This window comes from Grus americana, chromosome 1 (genome assembly GCF_028858705.1).
Source record: "Grus americana isolate bGruAme1 chromosome 1, bGruAme1.mat, whole genome shotgun sequence".
NCBI classification, from domain to species: domain Eukaryota; kingdom Metazoa; phylum Chordata; class Aves; order Gruiformes; family Gruidae; genus Grus; species Grus americana.
This window is the reverse complement of record NC_072852.1, coordinates 56389543-56408329: the sequence shown is the minus strand read 5'-3', so window position 1 is coordinate 56408329 and position 18787 is coordinate 56389543. Positions and strand designations below refer to the sequence as shown.

At 53.5% G+C, this 18787-nt stretch overlaps 1 protein-coding gene across 4 annotated transcripts; it reads left to right on the top strand.

The window, feature by feature from the left end:
• Window positions 1–2276: 2276 nt before the first annotated feature.
• SEPTIN3 (septin 3) lies at window positions 2277–18749 on the top strand. 4 transcript variants are annotated; one of them, XM_054813182.1, is made up of 10 exons: window positions 2277–2503; window positions 7773–7964; window positions 8215–8343; window positions 9066–9147; window positions 9528–9665; window positions 10034–10151; window positions 10591–10686; window positions 12757–12853; window positions 13319–13370; window positions 14610–18749. In XM_054813182.1, exons 1-10 carry the CDS (start codon window positions 2494–2496, stop codon window positions 14743–14745), a joined length of 1050 nt encoding a protein of 349 aa, XP_054669157.1. In that variant the 5' UTR covers window positions 2277–2493; the 3' UTR covers window positions 14746–18749. The 4 variants fall into 4 exon arrangements, with proteins under 4 accessions (XP_054669157.1, XP_054669156.1, XP_054669160.1 ...); XM_054813181.1 differs by having other exon boundaries at window positions 12754–12853; XM_054813185.1 differs by having other exon boundaries at window positions 2281–2387.
• Window positions 18750–18787: the final 38 nt, after the last annotated feature.

Here is an 18787-nt window from a genome sequence, read left to right as displayed (position 1 = left end):
AAGAAGCATCAACCTGGAGGAACACCCAACAAGCAAACACTGAACTTCCTTAATGGGGCATAAACTGTTGAACTAGAATCTGCCATTTGAGGGAAAAAAAAGGAGAGAGTAAGGGAAAACATTTCAAAAATTCAGAGATTTTAATTGTTTTTTTTAATCACACCCGTTGTCCTCAGGAGCAAGCGGCACAGGCCTGACCTGGTGTTTCCGCACTGCTCCTCCACCTCCTACCATGGGAGTGGGGCAGGGGGCCATGGTGTGGGGCTGCCCGTGGTTGTGGGGCTGCCCATGGCATGGGGCTGCCAGCAGCGGGGGCCAGGAAGGCACCGGGCAGGGGGCAGGAGCAGCCACAGCGCCATGCGTGGGAGCGTGCCGGGCAGGCCACAAGCACCCCATTGTCCCGGCCGGAGGTGGGCTGGCCGGCCCGGCAGGGCTGCTGGTGGGGGCTCAGGCCTGTGGATGACAGAGGCTTCAGGGAGCACTGCGCCCCAGGACGCCACAGCCCCAGCACCGGGGAAGGCCTGGGCTGCCCGGCCCTCACGCCTCTGCTTCCAGCCCACCGCCGCCCACCATGGAGGAGGACATTGCCCCTCACCGCAGCCGCCTGCACGCCCTGGGCAGCCTCACCGGCCCCAGCCGCATCCCAGGCCCCCTGCCACGGCGGGATGGCCCCCTCGGCACCCCTGCTGCCCCCATGAAGCGGAGCTGCCTCTCGGTCACCCTGCGCCGGGCTGGCGGGGGTGGGGGGAGCACCCCCTGGGAGCGGCTGCGGGGCCCACCCCCAGTCACCCCCGTTCCGCCTCGCCCCCGGCCTGTGGCAGCTGAGGGACCCCAGCGACGTGGTGGCACTGGTGGGGCAGAGGCTGCCCCAGCGGCGAAGATGGGGGTCCCCTGCTCCCCTCCATGCTCTGGTGGGTCTCCGCTGCCGGGATGGGCTGGGCAGGGGGGAGGGTGCCACCAAGGGGTCCCTCAGCGGCACCATGGTGGTCAGCATGGGGCAGAGCCCTTCAGGAGCAGTGGGGGGACGGGGGGAGGATGGGGGCTTCCTCCCCACTTCACCCACACCGGGACTGGGACATGAGCCCAGCACCCAGTGGGGAAACAGGTGGCTGCGGGTGCCATGTCAGGAGCTGTGGCGGGTGCTGGGATGCCCGTCTGTCTGTCTGTCCCGAGACAGCCGGCTTGTCAGACCACTCAGCCTAGCCTAGGTAACTTTTCAGTGCCGACGGTGATTGTAACCCACAGCAGGTGCAGTTCTTTTTTTGCCCTGGGGCGCTGCAACAAAAGGTGCCCCAAACCCTTGCCGAGTCTGCCAGGCATCCCACAGCCCGACTCCCACCCCAGGGGCTGCCGCGCAGTGGAGGGACACATGGGGACAGCCCCGAAAGGACCTCAAGGGTCACAGCAGTCCCAAATGTTCGTGCCCCAGCATGGCGTGGGGAAGCCCTGATATGTGATGGGGCTGGGGCTCGCAACCGTAGGAGAGGAAAGGCATAGGGAGGATGGGGCATCACTCTCGGGAGGTAACAGCAGCCAGGGGCATCTGCACGGCTCTCCAGGCACGGGCACATCCACTGGACACATACAGGTGGGCGCTGCCAGGCATGGACACCTGCCGGGGCATGCAGGGATGTGATCTGTGCACCCCGACGTGGCCCGCAGTCAGGATCCTTCCCTGCTCCCCACGTGTGTGCACACACATGTACATGTATGCATGTGCACACATGTATGTACACACGCACAGAGCTGGGATGGCGCTCGCTCTGCCTCTGCACTGCGGGCTAACAGCCAGGAATCGCAGTGCCGGAGGAGAAAAGGTTTCTCACGCCTCCACAAGTGGAGCTGAAGGGCAAATCGCTTTTAATGAGCCAAAACGTTCCCAATTTCCTCTCTCCCGGAAAGCAGAAGGAGGCCTTGCAATCCCCTGAAACCAATAAATACCTAGGGAGAGAGCGCCCTTTCTCAGCCCTGCTGGGGCAAGGCCACAAAGGGTTAAATACACCCCACCCCCCCCCCAAAAAAAAAGCAGAGATGCTGAAACCGCTGGGGAATTGGGAGGGAAAGTGGTGAGAAAAGGCCTGTGCGGTGTGCAGAGGGAGGAGGGGTGCGGGTGTGCGAGGGGGTCCCCTCCGGGACAGGGGGTGCCCATTGTCAGTGGCCCCCCCATCCCCACGGCCGTGCCCACCCAGGCACGGATGCTGGCGGGGGCCTGGGATGGAGCCAGGGGAGGGTGCGCGGGGGGGAGATTTTGCGGCGATGTTTAATATTCAGGTCACATGACGATGGCAGCAGGAGCAGCACCAGCATCCCCGCTCCGCTGAAACAGCCACTGGAGAAGGAGGGGAAGGAGAGGGGGGAAGAAGAGGACACAGGGAAGAAAGAGAGAGGTAAAAACAGAGCCTCATAGCCCACCACACCGCATCAGCATCAGGCTAGAAAAAGTGGGGGGAGACCCACCCCCTTGGGAGAGGATTTGGAGACAAAGGAATCTTCATGTTCAAAGGTAGGATGCTCTGGGCTTGGCAGGGCTGGGCGATGCCGGAGGGACGCCGCTGGGGCTTTTCGTGGAGGCACCCTCCACCGTGCCCCCGTGCTGCCCAGCTCTGGCCATCAGGGAGGAATATCCCTGAAGGGCAGCAGGGAAAATCGGTCCTGTCTTTGTCTTTCCTCTTTTTTTTTTTCCTTTCGGTGGTAGTAGTCTGGCATGAAGGAGAACGAACGGGCTGTTTGTGGTGCTGATGGGGAGTAGCTGGCGCCAAGGGCTGCTCTGAAAGAGATAATCCCAGCTGGTCCAGGGCTGGGGAAAGCCCACAAGCTGCTCGGCGACTGGCTTGTCCCTTGCCAGTGACAGGCAGTCGCTGCGGGGGCAGCAGGGACGTCCTGTGCTGCTCCCTGGGCATCTGCGCAGGAGCCTGCGGGCGGGCAGGGAGCCCCAGCAGCGGCGGGCAGGCAGGGGGACAGGCAGCTGGGTACCCTGGTCCAGGGGTGCTCAGCATCCTCTTGCCTTATGATACAGCTGTGACGCCCAGGTGCGGAGCCAGGGTATGGTTGAAGGACTGAGGGTACAGCTGGGACTGAGGTGAGCATCTAACCCTGCAGTGGCTGGGCTGGGGATGTGCCCAGCTCCTTCACCTTCAGCTCCTGCTTCTCCAGAGAGACTTCGGCACACGCTGCCCTAGATTTCGCTGCAGCCCCGGCAGAGCCGGGCTCCTGCCCAAGCCCTCTGCAGAGTGCTGAGGGGAAGGAAGGTTGCTGTTGGGAAGGCTGCAGCAGCCCAAAGGGCTGGGATGTTTCCCTGCTTCACTCGAAATTCCTGGTGATCCTCAGGCCAGGCAAAAAGATCTGGTAAGAAGAATGGCTCTGTTCTGCGCCCTGAGGTCAGGCGGTACATCCGGAATGGCTCAAGCCTTTGTTCTGCACAGCTGGGAGAAATGCCCTGGGGTCATCACGGAAATGGAGGGGAAAGGGATTTTTTTCAGTGGAGGGATGCTCAGTCCAGTACTTCTGTGGATCTGAAGCAAGGACCAGATGCCTGCAAGGCCTGGGGAGGCTGTGCTACCGCAGCAGCTGCTTGCTTTCCTTCCTAGGGACCTGGCATCACCCACCGAGGGCCCACTCCTGCCAGCCACCCTCAGGCTCTGAACCCATCCCTTGTCCCCTTGTCCCCATCCTGTGCCTGCAGGGAGTGGGACCGTGGGTCCAGGGCCACACAGGTGGAAAGGGCTGGGGTGAGACGTGCGTGTGGATCACTGCCTCCAGCCAGAGCAGGACAGACTCGTGCCACACAGGACAGCCACAGTGAGACCGTCCATGTGTTATGTGGGGGTTAAATAGGCTTTCCTTGCTGGAAGCTGGGTTGTGGTGAGCGACTGTTTGCAGCCCTCCCTCCCTCTTGCCACTCAGACAAAGGATGGGAAGGCAGGGGGAGGGGACATGATTGTATCTGGGTTATCGGGACAGAGTAGATGGAAGTCCCCACTACCTGAGCCCCTAAGGGACCTGTGGGGCCACTGCTGTCCCCAGCAAGCTGCTGCAAACATCAGAGGCAGGCGGACATGAAGGATGCTCTGTGGAAAAGGTGTCTGCTGCTGGCCACGTATGATGGCCTTCCAGTGAGAAGGTTTGGGGTGGATCTGTGGGTGTTAGAGGTAGGAGATAGCTGGGACTGCTGGGACCTCTCTGGACACCCACTGGCCCTCTGGCCTTGCCTGCCCTAGAGCCAGGTGCTGCACCTCTCCCTGCTCTGGAGGTGAGTGGAGCATTTCCTCTGAGCCAGAGATTATCCCCGGGCAGCCCCGCCCGGCCACCTCCCACTGGGAACTGGGCAGCAGAGGTGCCTGTCACCAGCAACCATCCTCTTAAACGAGCTTCCCTTAGCACATAGAACAAAGCAGCAGGGAAAAAGGTGGCAATACAAACAGTGCATGCAAGTGGTTAACCTTGGCTAACCCTCTATTGATTATCAGCTGTACTGGCTGTAGTGCCCTATCATGTATTCATTACAGGGGACAGCTGGAGGGGCTATGGGATGTGCCTTGGATGCATAATGCCACCCTTTGACCAGTCAGTCAGAGCGCTAATGAGGCTTCATGGCAGTATTAGCATTACTGCATGTAAAACAGACCCATTCCCAGGAGACCAGGTAGACAAGTTTCATGTCTCAAGATGCTTCGCATAGCTCTGGCCCTGGTTTCACACACCCTGACCTCCTCAGCAGGCTGTTCCTCTGTTGGCTCTTTGGATTCCTCCATGGAAGTCAAGAGGTGGAAAATGGTGTGCAAAAAGCTAAGCCCTTGGGTACCTCTTTGCAAAACTGGGGCTTCCCTTCCTGAGGCTATATGGGAAGGCACCCCATACAGAGAGGAAGGCAAGTGACCAAGAGGAGAAAGGGGGTTGTCAAAACACCCAGGGCAATGTCACTGATATAAAATCCAGGAAATATTTAAGGAAACTTCTGGAGATCTTTTCTCCTGGTCTCAAGACTTTTTATAGGTGCTCAGGAACCTGACTCTGAAATACCTGCTCCAGCCACTGCAAGGTTCTGGCTCCAGCAGTGAAGCCTGAAAAGGCATGACCACATATTGAGATGTCCACACCAGAGTTACTGACTTCTGCTGGCTCTGGGCACAGCGTCTCTTGGTGAGATTGAGGGATGAATTATGAACCGGTTAGTGAACCTTGAGGCTGCCTGCCAGCAACTTCCCTCCTTCCTCCTCCCTGTGTAAGAACAAGGAGTTGAAGGAATAGAGGAGAGGGCAACAGACTCCCTGAGGACAAGCTACAGCTTGGGCAGCAAAGGGGTCGCAGCCCTCATGGCCCAGGTCCTGCACCCATCCCATGCAGCTGCTCAGCTGGGCTTTCTTCCCACCTTGACCTGTTCCCTGTCCACCTCTGGGGTTTCTTTGCCCCCATTACTGCAGTAGTCAAGTGCCTCACTGGGGCCACAGCCCCCTGCCCCATGTCCCCTCGCCATTCCCTGTCTCACTCTCTCTTCTCCCTCCCTTTGGGGTAGGTGGGACCCCAGCAAGGCTGTGTGGGGTGTGCACTAGAGGATGCTGCAGCAGGATGAGAGGCACGGCACAGCCATGGGACTGTGGTACAGGTGGTGCAGGGCAGCCCAGGAGAGAAGGAGCAAAGGGCAGGGTACAGGAGAGCTGGCTGGCTTGGCCCTCTGTGCTGTGCCAGAGAGATGGGCTTTCCTGGCTGGCAGCAGCTTTGAGAATGCTGGAAAAAGACAACAGGAGCCCCAGGGGATGCTTTGTCAGCAGAAAAGGCATAGACTAGCTTTGACGGGCGTAAGAGCGGATTGCAGCTGAGAAGCGCTCGGCTCGGCAGGCTGCCTCCTCCGGCAGCTGCCCGGCAGCATAAGGTGCTCCAAATTGCCAGCCTGGCTCAAGCCAACGGTCTGTCTTGTGCTCTCGTCTCCCCAGGGAGCTGCTCGCTGCTTCAGGAGAGGATGATGATAGCTCAGAGTGTCTTCACTCAGTGGGGAAGAGCAGGGCAGGGGGGGCCATCCTCTGGCAGACATCTCTCCTGTGGGCAAGGTGGAACAGAGGTGGTATGAGAACCTTCAGACATTACACACAATGCTGTGCACGGATGGCTGTGCTACCGTCCTCTCAGTCGGAGGGAAGATGCCTTCTCCCAGTTTAACATAAAAAGCTTCCCAAGCAGTGTAAAAGCAGCTTCTCCCTGCCAAGGGTGGCCCTTCCGCAAGGTCTGCCCTCAGCACACAGCAGTGGGATATTAAAGCTTATATAAAATGTAAAATTTTCACTGTGTAGAGCAGCCCTTAGTGTCTGTGCAGGAGCTTTGATGTGGGAATGCTAGGCAGGGTTACCAGCCAGCCATGCAGCCCGTTGCAGCCTAACCCTGTCCTTGAACAAAATCTCTCTGACCTCTCCCCAGCCCCGGTCTCTGCCTGGCCTGGCTGAGCTGTCATGGGGACCCTGGACCGGTGCTGTCAGTGTCCCCAGCTCTGTGACCTGTGAGTCATCTTCCTCTCCAAGAGGCACGTGTCACCCACAAAATGGCAGTCGCCTGCCCTGTTGCTCACGTGCTCCTCTGCAGCCGGCACGTTCTGCTGAGAGTAGTGAAAAACTCCACCAAAATCATGGAAAGGGATAATTTAGTGTGAGATACTTGAACTGAAGTGGCATCCAAAACAAGCGGAGTGCTTACCAAGCAAAAACACATGCTGTCCCTGTCCTGGAAAAATAACCATCTAATGAGACAAAGCATGGAGGAGTCAAGTAATTAGAGTGGGACAGGCTCTAGTTTGCAGCTGGTTTGTATATGAAAGGTATTTGATTCCCATCCCCTTCATCTTCCTTTCTAGACTCATCCCTCACGCCTCCCTTCCCCACCAATTACAGCTTTTCTTCTGTGCCCTGTCCTCTCCCAACCTCCGGCTTCCTCCCAGCGGGTGGGAGCTGCTCACTAATGAGACAAGAGACAGAGATAAATGGACAAGGCCCGCCCCAAGCAGTGTGTGCCATCACCGGAAAAAGAGTCAAGGAGGCTAGAAAGCCTGCAGGGCCTTTCTTTTTGCCCATTTGTTTTATGTGGAAGAAGTGAGGAAGGGGAGGTGAGAGGGGAAAGGTGCAGATGATTAGTCTGTTGATCACGATGATTAGTTTCTTGAGCATGACAAAATCCATTGATCTACAGGCGGGAGGCGGACATGGGGGTTGTGGCCATACTTTGCACTTCCACCACTGCCTTCCCTGAGGAACTCAGCCTGCACAGCACAGACATTAACGCAGCCTCCCCTGGCATGGGACAAGCTTGCAAGTCCTCATGGTAAATCCCAAACTCTGTTTCAATGCTGGCACGTGACACATGATAATTTTTGAAAGTCTGTTCCATTGCAAATTTCATGCTAAACTTGGAGGGGCAAAACACTGGTGATCCTGGTGAGAACTGGGAGACAAAAATGAGGAGACACACACAGAGCTTTGGGCACCTGATTAGAAGTCCAGCCAGCTTCGCTGGGTCTGCTCCTGCTGCTTGGAGGTAGCCATCAATACATTGTGTGCTCAACAAACCCCACTTCTCCACCTCCTCATCTGCAGTGATACATAGAAGAGGGTGCTGGAAACTCAAGTACATGTTCCTCCATGAAGAGCCTTACTGCTAAAATCTTGCCATTCAGTCATCCTCAGTAGCCCTTGAAATGGATGCTCAAAATTGTCCTCAGGCTCTGTGAAAGGCCAGCAGGGAGGTCCTCGTTACATCTCAATGATGATTTTTCAATCTTTCTCCCCATGCAGGCCCAGTGGAGAGCAAAAACGAAGCAGCCATGTCTGAGCTGGTCCCAGAGCCACGACAAAAACCAGTCGTACCAATGAAACCCATGGGCATTAACGCCAACTTGCTGGGCTACATTGGTATCGACACCATCATTGAGCAAATGCGCAAGAAAACCATGAAGACGGGTTTCGACTTCAACATCATGGTTGTAGGTAGGTGAGGACCAGCTAAGGCACTGGGAACCATGGCCAGGGACTGTCCTATGAGGCCAGGTGGGAGAGCGAGCCCTGTGGGGAGGGCATGAGGGAGCAGACAGTGCTTGCTCTGGGGGAAAGGAGAGCCTGCACAAGGCAAGGAGACACCTACAGCCCCTTCCCCTGCCAGCCTGGCTCTGTCTCCTGGGCCCTACTGTCATTGCCGGGCTGTGGCAGACGTCATGAGCTTCCTCTTTGCAATCCTCAGGTCAGAGTGGACTGGGAAAGTCAACATTGGTGAACACCCTCTTCAAATCCCAGGTGAGCCGCAAATCTTCAGGCTGGAACCGGGAGGAGAAGATCCCCAAGACAGTGGAGATCAAAGCCATTGGGCATGGTAAGAGCCAGGCTACTGGGGTGGAGGCAATACCGATGTTTCAGCACAGTCTTGCAGAAGACCCCAATAATCTATGCAAACAGTTCTTTGTTGTTAGGCAGCCCTTTCTCCATGGGAAGCTAAAGGACAAGTGCCAGTTCTAGACGGTCTCAGACTCAGCCAAGGCTTTTCTTAAACTCACTGATGCCACAGCCGAATGTGGGGGTACATAAAGAGTTATAGACAAGACATTAGTCTGCATTTGTGGATTAAGGCTTGCTGTAAGTCATTTGCACCTGCAAACATTTAATGATCTATACAAATTGCATTGGTGGGTCCCATCCCAAGCCTGGTAAAGCACATCTCCTCATGGCAAAGCATCAGCACAGCTTTCTACAGTGGTGCAGAGTAATGAGCATCATTTCAGATTCAGGATGATGCATTGGAGCGGAGGACAAGTTGTGTAAGGTAGGTACTACCTTTGGGCTACAGACTGAGCACAAATCCATTTTCCTGTGGCAGAGTGGTATAAGACGGCTTTGGTGCAGAGATTACTAGAATTTGAGGTCAGAAATGCAAGTGGGGATCACAACTGTTGAGGCATGACCCATCCTGGCCTGGTCATGCTTGCTAGGCAGGGATGAGGGCAGAGTGCTCTTCTTCCCTTCTAGGGCACAGCAGCATGTTTCATGATGGAGCAGGTCCCCAGGGAGGCATATGATTGTTTGCAATTTCTTCCCCAGTCATTGAAGAAGGTGGTGTCAAAATGAAGCTGACAGTGATCGACACGCCGGGATTCGGGGACCAGATCAACAATGAGAACTGGTGAGTTTTGCATGGTCAAAGCCTTGTGTCCAGGAAAGGGCTGGAGTTAAGAAGGTATATGGAGTGACTCTTATCTACTTGGCCTGGACAGTGGCTGGGAAACTATTGCACTCAGGGGTCCAGTAACGGGGATGTAGAATGGTGAGCACCATGGGTCTGTGCGCATGCTCGGGGGTATGCACACATTACACAGTGAGTGCCTATTTCTGTGCTCAGTCACAGAAACTCTTAAATGTCTCTGCTGATGGCGAGATGTTTGTGGCGGATATTTTCTATGCCAAAGCCTGCTTTGCTGCTGTCAGAGCTGGGAACACTGTAGGCAGGAACATGGGGAGATTTGTACCTGTCTATTCATCTCTCTCTCTCTCCCACCTTAACAGCTGGGAGCCTATTGAGAAATATATCAACGAGCAATATGAAAAATTTTTGAAAGAGGAGGTGAATATTGCAAGGAAGAAGCGAATTCCAGACACGCGAGTGCACTGCTGCCTCTACTTCATCTCCCCCACAGGCCACTCGTATGTACACAATCCTTCGTCCTTCCTCAAGCCCTTGGTGCCTCCATGGCAGATATATACCCTGCACTGCTCTGTCTCAGCCATGGACCCCAGGGTCCTGCTTGTGGGGCGGGCCACTGTTTAGCTTAACTTCGGGTGCTGCAGGGGTTGAAAGGGTCTAGGATAACAAAGGCAGGACAAACGCCACTGTGTTTTTTGGGAGAGGGCAGGATGGATGGGAAGAAGGAAAAGAGACCATGGTGGTGGCAAGCGGGGTACGTACAAGGGAGGTTTCATTGATGCCCTTTGGTAATGTTGGAACAATCATTAGGATGAAAAGTGAGGACAGTAAAGTGACCCCTTCCATGTTGTTCCCTCTTGGGCTGCAGCTTGCGGCCTTTGGACCTGGAGTTTATGAAACATCTCAGCAAGGTAGTGAACATCATCCCGGTTATTGCCAAGGCTGACACCATGACCTTGGAGGAGAAGACCGAATTCAAACAAAGAGTGAGTATCTCCTCTCCTGTACGGGATCCTTCCCTGCCCCGGCTTGGAGGTGGGAGAAATGAGCGGTATCCTTCCTGGGACTGCAGCACAGTCCTCAGGGCATGCACAGGGTCCAGCGCTGGGTTGGTGGGTAAGTCCTGAACATGCAGCTGTTTATGGCTCTGAGGACATCTGTTAGAGAGGGAAGAAAGGTGACATCCCTGTGATATCTTGTGATATGCTCTGTCACGGGAACTGCAGAGCCAGACAAGTAACAGGTTGGGGAAGAAAGACTCATCATTCCTGCAATGTGTTCTCACTTTGCTGCACACTTCCCTGGGGACAGTTATTCCAGCCCCTGCCTGCTGGAAGGATGTCCCAGATGCGTTTGCCCGGTCATCCCACCTGCCTTTCCTTCAGGCTTGTGTTGCTTTGTGCTGCAAAATGTCTCTCTGCCCAGGTGCGCAAAGAGCTAGAAGTAAACGGGATCGAGTTTTACCCCCAAAAAGAATTTGACGAGGACTTGGAGGATAAAACAGAGAATGACAAAATCAGGGTAGGAAACATTTTATTGTGGGAGGGGAAGGGGGGATGAGGGATGGTCATATTTAATGAGTGTAAAACAGGCACGTGTCACTAGGAGGTTTTAAGTGCTTCATGATCCCTGAGTGAAAGATGCAATGGACGTAAGGGATGGTCATTCCTGCCTCCCAGTTTAATTTGTCCAGTCATTACTACAGGATGCTATGAAGGCTGAATGTGAATGGATTATGTTTCACCTCCTCTTGTTGAATGCTCTATTTGGCCTCCATTAAGGACCAAAGGGGCCTGGTGTGTAGCTGATGTCCAGCCTCTGTCCCAAAAAACCACCCCATGAACCCTCTCATCTGCTGCCCAAACTCTACCTGAAAAGCAGTCCAGCTCTTTGCTCCCACTGCCCCTGTGAGAAGGCTTGTCCTACCCTTCCCTCTTCAGAGCATGAGAAACTGTCTCCTAATTTCCAGCCCATATTTGTTCATGGCCAGGTTGTACACAGGATTATACCTGTGTTCTTGTGCCACCACTGACTTGAGCAGTTCTCCTGCTCAGTGGTCCCCTCCACTACTCAGGCCTTTATAGAGAACAGTATTATCCTTTGCTGATCTGTTCAGCTAAGGAGACAAGATCCTTCAGATGAGCTTCCCATTCCTCAGCAGCTCGTGCTCCTAGTCACTTTTTTCTGTGCCTGCTCCAGTTTAATTTAATTTTCTAGTGCTGGTACCCTATAGTCCCCCATCTCTTCTGAGATCTAAACTACTAAGCCCTTGAACCACATGTGCTTTTTAAACAATTGCATCACACAGGTGGCTCATGGTCATCTTGTGACTGACTAGCACCTGGGGTCCTTCCACTCCTTCAGCTGCTGCTTGTTCATGAGCTCTGAAGTTGTAGCAGAGATTCTTGACATTATTCCCTAAAAGCTGCTCTTTGTCCCTCAAACTTACATCTTCCCAGATAATAGCCCAGTCTGCCTTTGTACTGACAACAGCTCTTGGCCTTGTGATGCTAGTACATTTAATTATCTCTCTCATCATTTTTGTGGCTAGGCCATTAATGAAAATAGATTGACTCCATGGCAGTCCTCAAGAAACTCCAGGAGTCTTGCATTGCTGCCTGACACTTGCCCTTTCAACTCCCTCAACTGTCACAGCCCCAGTAGAAATTCCTACCTTCCCCACCTTAATTAATCATTTCCCATTTGGCAATACATCACACATTCTGACAAAGACTACATGGGTTTTGCTTCTCCAAACCGTTACTGGTTTTGAGGAGGGCACCATATTTTGTTCTGCACTTCAGCATCATTGCCCTAGGTTTGGATAGTCTCACACATAAGAAATAAACTGCTTTTTAATCTCCATTCCTGTGGTAATTGCAGTCCCTTCCCAGGTCCAGGGAAATCTATAAAGCACAGTAAATCTATTAACATCTGCACAACCTAATGGATAGCAGGGTCTCCTGCACCTTGTGCCCTGGAAACAAATGTTTTCTCCCTGTGCTTAGTGATATCTGGGTTCCCAACAGCCTTGCCTACTGTCCCACTTCCCAGGAAAGCCACACCTCTGCCCCATGTCTGGCCTTCCTCAGTACAACCATTTCAGCCATTAAACTTGTTGAATGTTCATGTGTCTTGTTGGGGAGGATTATTTTGAGCCCTCTCCGTTGGGTGAAGAACTACAGACTTTGTGAGAAATACCACAAACTGCCCTTATGAGCAGCCCTGGGCTGAAAGACCCTCTCCTGATTACGCCAAGGTACTACTTCTCTGGTCATCCCCCTCTTCAGAAATGCGGGAGATGGGTGCAGAAAAGCTCTGCCCCACTCTCCAGAGCCCTTGGCACTGCTGCAAGCTACCCACTAAGTTCAGGGGGTGCGAGGACACCTGTAAAGCAAGGGCCCAAAATACTAGGAATAGCACTGATGGGTGAAGAGGACAGCCAGTGAAGTGTTGCTCTGGAGAACCTCTTCCCTTGGACAAGGCCTTGTGTTTGGTGAGCTGAGAGCAGGAAAGGTGGATGGGGAACAGTGATGGTGCTTCTCTGCTGAATGGGTTCAACAGGTCTCTCCACATGTCTCTCCCCAGCAGGAAAGCATGCCCTTCGCAGTAGTGGGCAGCGACAAGGAGTACCAAGTGAATGGCAAAAGAGTCCTGGGCAGGAAAACACCTTGGGGAATCATTGAAGGTAAAAAACCCCCTTGCTTCTGGGAGCTGAAAGTATCTCTGCAGGCCCCAGTAATAGACAAGGGTCCAGATAATATGTTCCAGGGCTACCTTCTCATCCCTTTTGCGATGAACTTTTTTAAACCAAGCAAGAGGAGAATTCTTAAATAGGTCTGCTGGGAGGGAACTGCCATGGTCAATGCATTACCACTACCACCAACTGGCAGAAGCTGGAGCCACTCTGAACACCACAGTGTGTGAAGCTGAGCTCCTGAGATTGCCTTGGTTTTCCGACGAAAGTTCACATGCACCTGGCAGCGTGTCTGCTCAATGCCTGACACTGTGGTGCTCGCACAACTGTCTGTCCTTTCTGATGTAGGCTCTGCCCACCTGGAACCTGCCCCACGGCAATGACCTTCCCATGCTCTGTAACCATAAAGGTGTTGTTGGAAAAATCAAACGTAACAATGGCTTGCTTTCTTTTCAGTGGAAAACCTCACTCACTGTGAATTTGCCCTACTTCGAGACTTTGTCATCAGGTAAGGCCATGGTCATGCACAGTCTGCTCTTGATGAGGAAGGAGTCTTCCTGAGACCCTCTTAGAGTGAAATAGGCCCTATGGAAAGGAAGATAAAGTACATTTCAGGCAGTGAAAGCTTATGTGGGGTAGGTTTGGATTGAATTAGAGGTGCCTCTCTTAGTGACACGACCACTATGACAAGTAGATGCTGGTTTTCATGTATGATCTGGATGCCTGGATAAAAGCAGGGTATTAGCACCCCCCTTATATCCCATTAAGGATATTGTATTGCAACAATTTCTAGTTGTTGCTGACATAGTTCTGGGCTGGAGTCAGTGAGAAAGAGGTCACTACCCCATCCTAGACCATTTGTCCTACCAAGTTGAGGGATGGGCTGTAACATACAACCTGGAAGTGAAAAGCTCCATATTTCATTCAGCTTTCATTGTCCTGTCTTATTCCTACTCTGTTTCATGAAGCTGTCTCAGCACGACTGGTATCTGCCCTGAATTCTGCAAAAGAGCTGCAGATCCAGGGTCACCTCTGTTCTCTATAAACACCGTAAGGTTTTAAAACAGCACCAAAAATAAGAAAATAAGGGAAACACACTTCAAAGCCAGCCCCTGTGGCTCATTCCACCTGCAGGTACAGTGATATTGAGACACTTCACCAGGTACAATGCTTTGACATCACCTTACCACCCTCTTTTTGTTCTGTGATACCTTCTGCAGCAGACGTGCTTTCCCTAAGTCTTCCAGTAAATACATCCTAACCAAGTGATCATCACAAAACACACAGCAACCCAAGCCCACAAGCTTTCTGTGGAGGTTAGGGACATTGCTCACAGCAGTGTTCTACAGGTTATGGTCTGCAGTGGACCTGATACACCCTCCTGGTGCTTCCTTGTCTCACCACCGCTTCAGATGAGATAAGCTCATGGCTGCTGTGATACACCAGGACGGGCAGTAGCTGCCCCACTGGCATGGGTGTGAGAGGGGCAGGACACTGGCAAGCACAGCCATGGATTTCAGCCCATATCCCGCATCCTGTGTATGTGTTCTTCAATGCTGATGCCCCAGCTCTCAGTTGTATGATGGCACCCATACAGAAAGAGGGGTACGCTCATTAGCCAGACTGACTGGAACAATCTTGCATTTATCTCAGGGAATAAAATGATCGTCAGAAGATCAGTACTGACCACGCTGATGTTGGTTACCATATCCTCTTTCCAACCCCATCTTCACTTTGTCCGCTGCAGGACCCACCTTCAGGACCTAAAAGAAGTGACCCACAACATCCACTATGAGACCTACAGGGCCAAGCGGCTGAATGACAATGGAGGGCTGCCCCCCATGACTGTCGAGACAGAGGAAAACCACGAAAGTAACCTGTGAATGACATCCTCGCTGTCACCCGGTGTCTCTGGATAGGAGAACCCACCCCTGCTACCCTTGACTCTACCATGGGCCTGTTTCTGAAGCATGTGGCGCATCCTTCGTGTGCGTGAGAGGATGCAAGCGTGAGTGTGTGCATGTGTGCGTGTACCTACCTATGTGCCGGGGAGTGACCAAAGGCATCTCCCCTGTCCTTCCCAGAGTGTCCTCATTCTCAGTTTGTTTTTTTGCACAGCGGACTGTCCGTCACCTACCTTTCTCTTGTTTCTGTGTCTCAGCTGTGTGTCTTGCCTGAGTGAAATTGGAGGGGGGAAGGATTTCTGGGAGCAGGAAGGCTTCAGGGGTGGGAGGTGTGGGGTATGCTGTGGTCCTGTTTTTATCACTTGGAGACATGGCAAGGAGAGACTCCAGGAGAGATGGTGGAGTCAGTGCATGCAGTGTCTTCAAGTGATGGCAGCAGAGATTTCTCTTGGGTCCTCGGTGGGTGGAATTGGTCTGAGGGCACAGTGGCCCAGCATTTTATCCCCATTATCTTGCTGTGGCTTCCCAAGGGGAAATGGCAGCTTGGAAGTGGATAGATGGAAGAAGTGACAGACTGACATGTTTTGCGGGTCAGAGGAAGTGACCAGTGGGTAGAGATAGAATTATTTCTTGGGCTATAGCACCTATTTGAGAAGTATCAAAGTATTTGGGGAAAACAGCCACATTTTCCAAAAGAAGCAAAACCCAGAGGAAAAGAATGTGTTCCTGCTGCAGAGGGTGCATTTGCCCTGCCCAGTGCTAAGATCAAAAGCCTTACTTGTGTCACAGGCTTTTGATCCTGTGCAAATGAGACCAAGCTGCCCTGAGGTCACCCCACCTCATCCCCTGTTGCAGCAGTCTCTCTCCACCAGTGCTGAGCAGGTGCTGAACCTTTCCCACACCACACGGCCCCTCTGCTGCAGGAGCACAGGGAAGACAGTGAGTGCCACGGGTGGTCCCTGCTGGGACCCACTCGGCACAGGGCCTTCAGGATCTTGGAGGAGTGCAAAGAGCCGTGGGTTGAGAAGCACTGGGCCGGCGTGTCTCCCTGGGTCTCCACTGATGGTGGGAACACAAGAGATACCTCCTCCTCACTGAAAAGGCTGCATGTGCTGCTCCAGCAGTCTCACCTTGTGCTGCTCCTCCGCCCTCCTACTACCCTCCCAGCTTCCATGTTGTCCTCTCCTGTGCTTTTGTCCTCATTCCCTTTTAGCCCTCCATTGCCTACCTTCCTTTCTCTTCTCTTCTCTTCTCTTCTCTTCTCTTCTCTTCTCTTCTCTTCTCTTCTCTTCTCTTCTCTTCTCTTCTCTTCTCTCTTCTCTCTTCTCTTCTCTTCTCTTGCTTTCTCTTGCTGTCTTTCTCTTGTTTTTTCTTTCTTTCCTTCTTTCCTTTTTTTCTTTCTTCCTCTCTCTTTTTGTCTCTCTTTTTCTCTTTCTTTCTTTCTTTCTTTCTTTCTTTCTTTCTTTCTTTCTCTTCTGGACCCTTTCTGTCTCTCCTTCATTTCTCCAGGTACTTGAATCTTCCTCTTCTCCAGGCTGTTTCCTCCCTCTCCCTCTCCCAAGCTTTCACACCTCCTTATCAATGTGCTTTTGTGTCCTGTTGAGAAGCTGTTGTTTCACCCTCCCCTGGAGAGGATGGGGAGGGAAGGTGAAGACCCAGGAGCAGAATGAGGCACAGCTTTACTGAAGACTATATGCTTGTGTCTAGCCTGGGTCAGCTCCTTTCTGGATGTCCCTGAGCCATGTGGAGTGTCAGGGCTGGCTGGGCAGAAGGGAGAAGGGAAGAATATCAGATGTCCTAGCATGTCACACAGCTGGCAGGGCTTGTCACCTCCAGGAGAACAGCCAGTTGCACTTAAGTGCAGAATGTCATGGCACGGGGTGGCAACGCTGCAAGGAAGGGGAAGTGTGGTGGGTTTGGGATGGGGTTTGGAAAGGCTGGCGTGGGGGGGAGGAAGAGGTCCCAGCGAGGGGACAGCAGAGGAGGACTCAAGCCAAGCCTGAGGCTGGTTGACAGAGCTGTACGGGTGCCAGGGCTGGGAAGAGGGTGCTCCAAGCCTTACCAAAACCACCTAAGAGCATATGTCCATCTTGTGGCTTTCTCTGGTGCTGTTACTGCAAAGCAAAGGTCTCTTCACTCTTGCTCCCACCTGTTCCCACAAATCAGCCGTTCTCAGCACCACTAGGAGGGCCATTCCGGCCCTTCACAGTCCTTTCACCATCCATGTTCACGGCTCCTGGTGTTCCTGTACGCAGCGTGTGCATGTAGCCTTGCACCTGCCTTCCTGCCTGTTCCAGGCCTCCTCATCCCCGCAGAGAACAAAAGCCTTGTCACTGGTGCCAGCAGCCATACCATGGACCCTGCAGAAACCACCCTGCTACACTGTGACCCATCCTGCCATCCACACCAGCCATCCGCAGCCCAACGTGGGGTCAAAGCCTCCTCCCAGCTCGTCTCCACCAGCCGGCCAGGCACAGAGGTGTCCCCAGCATCACCAGCTGCCAGAAGCATCTTCTCAGCCATCTTCTGCTGCTGCTGCTGCGGCTGCTCCTGCCTAGCCTCTACATATGTTTTAAAACCAGTGCAATAGGAAAGACTCCTTCAGGGCTCCTCTTCTTCACTGCACTGAAGCATGAAGCCAGGCTCCGTCGTCTTTAGCAGGGGCATGCGGAGGTTTTCCCTGTGCTTGCTTTCTCAACACAGCTCTTTGGTGGCCACGCGACTGCTCTAGAGGAACTCTCTTGCCACTGGGCTATGGTATGGTCATTTCTACAACTTTTGGGCCCAAACAAGGGTTATGGCAGAGAGCCAGCGCTGCCCGGCTTCATGAAAGCAAATCAGACTCCACGCAACAGGAGAGGTTTTCCTTTGCCTGTAACATGGATTGCAAGGACAAGGCCGTGTGTTTTGCCCTATAGGTTTAGGAACTTTTGTTTGTTTGTAATAAGGTGTTTTTTAAGCTCTGCTCTGTAATTTCCTGTCAGATCCCAGACTACTTCTAAAGGATCCATAAAAGCTCACTGAGAAAAGCAAGCTCAGGTATTCCTCACTGCCATCCGATCATGTAAATATCCTACTGGTATCTGCGTACCTACCAGAAAGTCTACAAATGGCAAATATAAAAAACTTCCTGTGCTGTGCAACAGCAGGACATTCTGTTGGGAAAAGTCTCTGCCAATGGATAAGCTGGGAAAAGCCTGAAGGGATCCTAGCTCTCACGTGCCACCAGCTGAGTCCCAGGATGACCACAAGTCAGATGTTCCCCTCAAAGGTATCACTTGAATGGTATCATAGGGGGTAGACTCTAAATTTTACACCGGAGGTACCCGCTCAGTGCGTTCAGAGACTCGCCAACTCTTCACCACATAAGCCATTCACCAGAAAAATTTTGCACTGCATGGTAAATCCCAAAGGTCTTTTTTTTAATGCTGGACAAATTCCACTTAGGCTACATTGGTAACGAACATCACGACAGGTGTGGCTACGCTGTGAGCAGAGAGAGCAAGAAGAGCAAGCAGCGCTATGTGTAGGCACTAGTATTTGTGGTTAGTTGTGAGGACACGTTAATTACGGTTTGCTACGGTTTGTAAGCAGGCGTCTCGGGGAAAAGGCTGCCAGCACCCTTCACACCCCACCACCGGTCTCGGAAAGCAGCACTGCGAGGGTTACACAGAGGACGGCAAAAATCGCGCTTCAGCCACACACCGGACCGGGGGGGGTTAGGGAAAGCGCCTTCCCCGGCCGCCTCAGGCCCAAATGGGAGCCAGCCGCAGGCCGCCGGTGCCGCCGCCAGGCGGGGACATGAGGGGCCGGGCCGCGGCCCTTTCCAGCGGCTGCCCACGGGCCTTAAGCAGACCGGACGCCGGGGCTGCCCCGCGGCCCGTCACGGGAAACACGCGGTGCCCGGGGGCGGGCGGGGGCGGGCGGTGCCGCCAGCTGTAGCGTCCCTTCCGCCGGCGGCCATTAAACACAGAGTCGCCTGACAACCGCTGCCGCCTCATTTCCGCTTCGTGCCCGCCGG